Below are 8,989 nucleotides of genomic sequence, written 5' to 3' on the forward strand. Positions count from 1 at the left end.
AACACACCAAGCTCCTTGCTGCCTTCTAATTGATGTCCCTTTTGTCTGGAAACTCCTGCTCCTGATTTTCACTTAGCTAACTCCCTATCATATCTCTGATTAATGTTCTCCAAGACAGTGATGTCCTTTCTGATTACCACCACACACACACGAATAAGTCTACCCATCAATCTCTGTCTCCTTATCCTGTGTTTCTTCTTAGCCCCTTCCTTTGCCTGAAAGTATATTATTTGATTACTTGATTGCCTGTCCCATCTCTGAAGGCAGGACCCTTGTGACCCTTGTCCAAAACCTAGGACAAGAGAGGTGTTCAGTTAATATAAGCTGAATGAATTTTAATATATAAAAATATTAACAGATGTAATATGTAAATATATATTAGTATATTTAATATATATAAATATATATAAATTGTCTTCAATTCTTCCCTTTCCTTAATCTTGCACGTCTAATCTTATCAGAAAGTTTTGTAAATTCTATCTCCAAAATATGTGCTCAGTTATCCACTGCTTGTCACACACCCTTGTTGAGAACCCTAGGTAAGCCAACACTGTCTCTCACCTGAATGAGTGCAGGGGTCTCCACACTTGGCTCTGTTTCCACTCTTGTCACCCTTTCATTCATTGTCCACATAAGAGGAGAATGACTTCCACTCTCCTTACAGAGGTGACAAAGCTTTCATGGGTTGCACTCACCTGTCTTTTCTGCTTCACCTTGAAGCACTTTCCCTCTCACTCTGTGTACACTAGACACACTGGCCTTTTTAAATTTCTCTTCAAATGTATGGAGCTCAAACCAAAATTGGAATTCTCTTTTATGCTCTCCCCTATTCATAAAACATTCTTTCGCTAGTTCTTTGAATGTCTGGCTTCCTCTTACCTTTCAAGTCTCTGCATGAATACTTCCTCCAAAGAGATACACTCTGACCACCCTTCTGCAAATCGTATCCCTCTTCTTGCTATATGCACTAGCAAAATATCTTGTTTATTTCCTGCATGAAATGTATTTTAATTGAATAATCATTTATGTAACAGAAAATGATATAGAATAGGAGTTAAGAGTGTAGCCTCTAGAAAGACTGTTTCAAATCCCAAGTCTGTTTCACCATTCACTGGCTGTGTAATCTTGGACTAGGCACTTAACGTTTCTGTGCTTTAGTTTGCTCAATGTAAAATAGATAATACTATTAATAACAGTACCTACTTTACAAGGTTGTTTTAAGAATTAAATGAGTTAATATATGTGAAGGTTATAGAACAGTGCCTAGTTTTCAGTGAGTGTTCTGTAGGAGTTGATTATTATTTCCAAGGTCTGTCATCTTCACCATATTGTAAACTCCTGACAGCAGTAAACATATCAAATCTCATTCACCATCGCATTCTTAGCATCAAGTACAGGTTCTGACATAAGTATTTGGTAAATACTTATTAAAGTAACAAGTTACAAAAGGATATTTAATAACTTGGAAATAACTAGTGATATATTACCAAGTTAAAAGGCAGGTTATAAAGCTATGTACAATGCAATCATAGTTTTATTAAAGTATGTCAAAAGACAAACATCATGTTATCTGGGTAGTGGAGTTATTTTTTATTTTTAATATTTTAATTTTACCTATCTATATTATCTATAATTTATATATATAAGCTATTATTAGAAGAGTTAAGGCTTTACAACTATTTATCAAAGATGTATACACTTGATAGTATAAGAATCAATAAAAAAATCTACCTGAAATAAGAATTTGTACTGTCACTGGTGATAGCACAGTTTCACCACAGTGGAATCCATTCAGAAAACATAATGGAAAAAAATTCCACTCAAAATAACAACCAGAAAAATGTAATGTTTAAATAAACCCAAATGCGTAGGATTTTTTTTTTTTCAGAGAAGTAAATGCAACTACATAAGTGAAAACATTCCCTATTCTAAAAGGAAAATCTGTCCATTGTAAATTTCTCAATTCTTCTCTAACGTAAAAGTATAATGGAAAGCCAATCAAAATCTCATTTGATCTTTTCTAAAATTTGACATCTACTATAAAGTGTATTTGGAAATATAAAGGGACAAAATTAGTCAATGGCATTTTGCCAGCCAATCATTGTACTTTTTGCCATTAAATATTTCAAAGTTAAAATAATTGAAGAAGTGTAGTCTTAGTAGATGAAATAAAAATCAAAGAAACAGAAATACACATATACAAATGTGGGATGTGGTAAAGAAGATACTTAGATCTAATATACATACCTGCTGGACTCAGGAGTGCAAAAATTCCAATATGACAAATCCTGCCTTACTCCATTCTTTTGAAGATAAGTATTAAAGCATAAATTAGGTCAACTTGATTAATTACAGTGGTTAAGAGTATGGGCTTAGAAATTAGACTGCCTGATTTCAAACCCTGGCCCTAACAAGAAGAAGCTTTTTAAACTTTAAGCAATGTGCTTCCCTCTCCACATGCTTTAGCTATCCTCATCTGTGAAACAGGGACACTACTACTACCTGCAGTAAAGGACTATTGTATGGAATCAGACTAAAGAGCTTGGAAGAAGATCTGACATATAGTAAAGCTTCAATAAGTGTTAGCAATTACTAAAATTAAATGTAAGTAGCAAAACCCTAAAATATCTTAAAAAATACAAGCATATGTTTATGATGGAGATAATAGGAGAATGTCCCAAATAAATAAAGAACACAGAAGCATAAAAGCACTTTCTATTCTTTGGATAAAACATTTCTCTTAAATTGCTGTCCACCTCCCTGGATATTTATGATGTAAATTGTCACTGCAGAATTTACCAGGTTTGCTTGGGTTTTTCTCTTTTTTTGTCTGGCTTTCTAGCAAATCTCTTGGTCTAAAGAAAAAGTAAAATTTCTATGGAGGGAGCCAGGCTCTAAGACCATATAATCAAAGCTTTGCAACTCCATCTTCTCTTCTCCATCTACACAACCCCCTTGCCCTGTCCTTCCTGGCTCAGATATTTGATCTTGGACCACAGCTGACAGAATGGTCAGAGCAGGGACAACCGGTGGGAAGTTCCAACAGGCCTGTCCTTGCAGTAACATCAGCATGCAGGGATCTCCTCTCCCCAAATTTCCAACAGCCTTTATTCTCCCAAATAAAAGCTCTGGTCCTGTGACATCTTCTATTTGATTTGTGTCTATCCAGTCATCCCAACCACTTTCTCCTTCAGTTGCTCATTTACTCACTCATCATCAACATTCAGTCATTCAATTGTTGATAGTTTTTTTTAATGTGCCAGGCCCTACCTTAGCTGCTAGGTAGAATACAGTGACCCCCCCCACCCCAGGCACCTCCCTCTCCTGGATTCACCACCATGGAGCTGAGCATGAGGCTGACGAAGTCAGTCTCTGAAGAAGCTAGAGCAGGGATTCCAAGCATCCGGTCAACTGTGCAGGGCTCTCAAAAGGTTATGGCCAGAGAACAATCCACTAAATGAACACTACTCCAAGGCCAGGACTTAATGACCCATCCCAGTTGCAGTCTTGCCTGGTGAGCTACGCTTAACTAATATGAGCCTCCAGGTTTCCTTTGGCACAGGTGGAAGGCAGGTAAAAGCAGTGACGTTTCATTCCATGGAGTTTTTTTCATAGATCTACCTGACCTTCCAAGGCTGGAAATTAGAGGTTATGTTGTACATCTTCTCCAGTAAGAGGCAGCCCCAGAGAACTTGCCTTGTGAGTTGCAGGAAATAGAGAGATAAGTCTTTTCTCTTCCTTTCCCCTAGCAACACCATAAACAGTTCCTTTGATCTGGATGTGAACTCCCCACTGATGGGGAGTAGAGTGAGGGATTGAGGGGTCTGGAAGCCTTGTGCTTCACCTAGAGATTGAAACCTAAATCACTGGAATAAAGTTGTTCCCAAAAGCTGGTTTCATCTCCTTTAAACCACATGCTGGTACCTCAAAGCTAGACAGGCTGGTCACAGTATCCAGGGCCCCAGGTGGAGGATCTGCTTCTCACAGTTCCTGAAAGGACCCCCACACTCAGTATCTGACATCTAAGCACATTCCACAGCCACTTTTACCATAGTGGCATCCTCCATCAAGAACCCTTTTCCTTCCTTTACAGGAATACGGCATGAATATTCCTTATATTTGCACTCCCCCATTCTGTGATGAAACTCTGATTTAACAGTCTGTGTTTTGTATGTATGCTTGTTCGTGTACATAGGGTGTGCCCATGTGAAGGTGTATTTAAGTGGATAAGCATTGTGTGTTTGCCCATTTCTCCACAGTGTGTCTACCAGTGTGATCCCATGGGCACATTTATGTGTTTATGAACTGGAAATCATGGTTCACTTGACTGATTTATGAATTGTAACACTTTTACCATAGACATACATGGGTAATGGAAAGTATCCCTGAATGTAAACAAGAATTTAGTCTGAGATGCTGAGGGCACCTCCTGTGCCATGTACCTCAATGCCTTTGTATGTAATGGCTCTTTTGCAGGAATACTCTGCTCTCCCCCTTCAAAGCTTTATCTGCTTCATTCTTACCACTTTTCAGGTTTTAGCTTATAGTACACACTCACAGAAGCCTTTCCTGTCTCCCCAGACTAGATTAAGCTCTTTTTTATGCTATTTCAGAGCTACCCATCTTTTTCTTTATAGCATGTACCATAGTTTGTAATTATATATAATGAGTATTCTTCATATACTCACAGTCTGAACAATTTCTGCTACCAGATCATAAACTCGTGAGGGCAGGATCATGTCTCTCTCTTTTACTCACATTGAATTCCTAACAGCAAGTGCAATGCTATGCACAGGATAGATACTCAATTTTTGAGCTGTAAGTGGCAAGAAACCAACTCTCTGAATCTGGCTACAAGAGACTTTATAAACTTAATGAGATTCAGGAATCTTAGAACCTCAGCCTGAATCCTTGCTGCTATATCTCTATCCAATCAGAGATCAGCATCAAATCCTAAAAGTGATAGCCCTGTGGGGATAATCTTCAGGGGAAATGAAAATAAGAAACTGTGCCCATTCTTCTGCCAGGCTGGTGGCAGGGAGCCCCAAAGAACAGAGTACATGGCAGTAGCTACTGCAGAGCACAAAATCTGGAGGAACTCTGGAAGGCCAAGAAGGTTGCAGGCCTCAGCCTTCACAATGTTGCTGCAACATTTCCTCCTCTGTTCTCCATACCTCTTAGTCTTCTAACTTCAAACCTTTTAGTTTCCCCTCCATGCCCCTCCATCACGTAGAGATAACCTTTATCACCACCTCTTCTCCCACATCCTCCCCCTTTCTCACAGCCCACAAAAATCAGACTCAGGCAGCAGCTGACACTGGAGAGCAGATGTAATTGCATCTCAAGATAGGCATACACAGAGCTCAGACTGGGGCCCCACAGTGGTACCGTGGTGGGGGTGGTTGAGTCACACACAGAACCCCTACCCTGTTTCTGGCTCTTAGTCTTCCTCATTGACTCTGGAACAACATTGTCTCCACAGTAAAGGGCATCATAGTAAATTTGGTTTATGGTGCAGCTGTATTCAAGAATGGGAAACCTAGGGTAATAGGATATGGTGAAAAGGCAGAGGAGAAGATATGGTCTGATTGACTAAGGCTCCTACAACTGCCTCAGCTTCTCCACAGCAGCATCCACATCACCCCCCGTGGCAATGAGGGCCTGAAGATTGGCTTCAGGATTCAGAAAGCCCATGGCCCGCAGTTGCTCCAGCTGCACCTGGAAGTGAGCCTCAGGCTGCAGCTGCTGAGGATTGGCACTAGCTAAAGCTTGCAGCATCTGGAGGAAGGGAGTAGAATGGAAGCCCAGCTCTGTAGAGCCCTGTGCTGGAGACACCTCAGGATCTGGGGTTGGGGGTGGGTCCTCAGATATAAGGGCACCTTCCCTAGACTTTGTACCTCCTGCCGAACTCCCCAGCCCTGCTAGGCAAGGCATGAACCAGAGTAGAAGGCGAGGTGCTTCAGTAGCCAGGATCTGCAGACCCTGCTCAATCTGCAGCAGGGCTTGCATGGCACGGGGGTTTGCCATGGCTGCCTGAAGGTGCATCAGCAATGGCAGCTGTCGGTGTATCTCCTGCAACTGTGGAACCTGATTTGTGCCAGCTGGCCTCGGAGATCTTGGATAAGCTGGTGGTGGCAGCCAGGGAGGCTCAGAGACTCCAGGAGTGGCTGCCACAAAGGAAGGTGGTGAAGGAACAAATGGAACTCTATTGGCAGAATCCCCCAGCCCTGAGACAAGATCAGGCAAGCTTGTGCTGTGGCCAGTAGAACTTTCACCTGCACCATCTAGGCCTCCACCTTGTCCAGCACTGTTTTCTGTGGGGTATCTCAGGAAAGCTGGGCAGGAGGACTTTTCTTTGATTGCCACTGACTCCTTGGGGAGAGACTGGCCTGACCCAGATTCCTGGGATGAGGATGAAGTTGGGGGAACTCTGTTTCCTGGTGGTGGTACTTCCTGGCTTGGGCTAAGGGTGGATGTGGTCCCCTGAAGAAAGGTTCCCAGGGATTGGGGGGGCTCATATAATTGCTGGAGGTAGTCATGGAGCCCCATATTACCCAGAAAGCTTGGAACCCTATTCCTAATTTCAGATGCATCCTGGTCCCCAAGCCGCCTTCCTCGCCTGCCACCTGAGCCTCCATAGGTGGAAGTCCAGGGGTTGGGCAAAGGGTCACAATTCTCTGTCCTTGAAGGTTGGCTGCTGCCAGTGGTGCCATTAGCAGTAGTGGCAGTGGCAAAGGGGTTGCCACCAAACTGTTCCTGTACTGCATTAAGCATTGGGTCCATGATATCTGTGTACATGGTGCGAAGAACATGGTAGCCACCGGGGATGCTCTCTAGGTTACTGAGTGCCCGGTCCTGGCTACGCATCATCTCTTGCATTATGGCGGGGTTACGTAGAAACTCTAGTGTCTGCCGCATGATTTCAGGGTTGTTGAGAATATGCCCAATCTCTGGATTGTGCTGGATCAGCTGCTGCATATGGGGGTTGTCAAGAACCAGCTGGCGCACTAGGCCCGTGTTGGACAGCAGACCCTGGATGAAGGGGTCATCCATGAGCTGGGCCACAAACTCAGGCACAGATATGTGCTGCCACATCAGCGAGCTTTGCTGGTCAGGGAAGCTGCTGGGGGTTAGGCCCAGCCCATTGAGCCCTGTAAGAACACCCAAGCTGAAGGCAGGAGACCCATCTGCTGGGAATATGGAGCTTGGCTGAGGGAACGATCTAGGACTTGGGCCTGGGGCAGGGACTGAAGCAGCTGGACACTCGGTACCCACAGTGCGGCGCTGCATCTTGATGACCAGGTGGAGAGTGAGGCCGTCTTGCACTCCACACTGTGCCAGTGAGTCAGGGTCCTTGAGGATTTTGCCAGCAAAGATTAGAACCAGCTGATCAGGGTGGGCCTTAAAGCGCTGGGATATGTCTTCCTTCAGTTGCTGGATGGTGCATGTGTCCGTAACTGAGAAATCCTCCTTGTCCTTGGGCGTCTTCACTGTCACCTTGATGAGGTGGGGATCCCGGACTGGTGCTGGGCTGCTCTGTGGCAGGGCCTCTCCACTTTTGGCCATGGTGGCAGCAGGAGGCCCAGGACTGTGGGGACACAGCTGGGGAGATGGGGATGGGAGACCAAATTCATCCTTTCATGCAATAGTGAAGGTAGGAAAGGTGAGCATGAAGAGGGTCTCTGGGCTCAGGGTCAGGAAAGCTATAGGAGCCACATGGAAGGGGCCATGAGGTTCCTGGGACAGGATGCTTTTGGGAGATTATGGGAGTGAGATGTTGTGGTCAGGAGAGATAAATCTGGGGTCCTGGGAAAGAGGTCTGTAGGTGATGAGTATGAGGACAAAGGTAGAAGGAAGGGCTCAGTCTGGGGTATACATACCAGTCAGCTGTGGCCCCGTCCTTCCTCTTATGCAGGGCTCCAAACCGCCCTCATCTTGCTGCACAGCCACCCCTGAGGCCTTCTGGGCCAGAATCCGCTCTCTCAGGTCACTTCTGTGACCTCAGTACTGACATCACAGCCTCACACAATGGATTCTGGAGACTTCTCCAAGGTGCTCTGGATCCTGGGAACTCCTGCTCCCCCACCCTTGACTTCTTCTACTTCCTTTATCTCAATTGCCTTCCTCACAGTGAGGATCCTGGGCTGACCACTCCTTCTCGGGCCAAGAGCCCTGCTCCCACACAACCTCATATGTGGTATGTGGAGACCCACACAGGGATTGGATCATTGTAGAAAGCACCTTAGTCTTTTGTGTCCCCATTTAGACCCAACTTCAGCTACTTCCTAGTCTAGAGTCTTCTTTCCTGGAATCGTATGACCTTGTTTTCTGTCTGGTTCAACATTAACCATGAATTCTTATGTATTTTCAAAGTATTGATTTGCTGATAGGTGGGATTTTGAGTATAAAGTGAGGGGTCAAGAATGACATGAAGTTTTTTACTTTTTCATTTTTAATTATTATTACCTCCCAGAGGAACTCAAAGAAAGTTATTTACTGAGATAAATAAAAGACCAGGAAATAAACAGATTGTTAAATAGAAAACCAGCAGGTTTTAAACACTTTCACACATATTTGAGATGTCTATTTTATATCAAAAGAGATGTAGAGAGGTGATTGAATATAAGTCTAGAGTTCATCAGCATTTAAAGAATATTTAAAATCATTGACTGGTTAAGATTAACTGGTTAGTGAGTATAGGAAAAAGAAGAGAGAAAAAAATCTGAGTCTTGTGGCTCTGTTAGAAGTCTGGAACATCAGAAGAATTCAGCAAAGGAAACTGAGAAGAAATAAAACAGTAAGGTAGAGAGAGAGAGTACACAAAGGAAAAAGAGTTTCAAAAGGAGAGAGTACGAGCTTGAGCAAGAATGAGACCCCATCTACCAAAAATAGAAAAATTATCTGGGCATTGTGGCATGCACCTGTAGTCCCAGCTTCTTGGGAGGCTGGAGCAGGAGAATCACATGAGCCCAGGAGTTGGAAGCTGCAG

General features: G+C 43.6%; 1 protein-coding gene across 2 annotated transcripts; it reads right to left on the bottom strand.

The window, feature by feature from the left end:
- Nucleotides 1–5,314: 5,314 nt before the first annotated feature.
- UBQLN3 (ubiquilin 3) lies at nucleotides 5,315–7,992 on the bottom strand. Of its 2 annotated transcripts, none has more exons than XM_012658982.1 (2): nucleotides 7,881–7,992; nucleotides 5,315–7,602 (listed from the first exon to the last, which is right to left on the bottom strand). In XM_012658982.1, exon 2 carries the CDS (start codon nucleotides 7,564–7,566, stop codon nucleotides 5,602–5,604), a length of 1,965 nt encoding a protein of 654 aa, XP_012514436.1. In that variant the 5' UTR covers nucleotides 7,567–7,602; nucleotides 7,881–7,992; the 3' UTR covers nucleotides 5,315–5,601. The 2 variants fall into 2 exon arrangements, with proteins under 2 accessions (XP_012514436.1, XP_012514438.1); XM_012658984.1 differs by having other exon boundaries at nucleotides 5,321–7,635; nucleotides 7,881–7,963.
- Nucleotides 7,993–8,989: the final 997 nt, after the last annotated feature.

Source organism: Propithecus coquereli, unplaced genomic scaffold, assembly GCF_000956105.1.
Source record: "Propithecus coquereli isolate 6110/MARCELLA unplaced genomic scaffold, Pcoq_1.0 Scaffold594, whole genome shotgun sequence".
Lineage (NCBI taxonomy): Eukaryota > Metazoa > Chordata > Mammalia > Primates > Indriidae > Propithecus > Propithecus coquereli.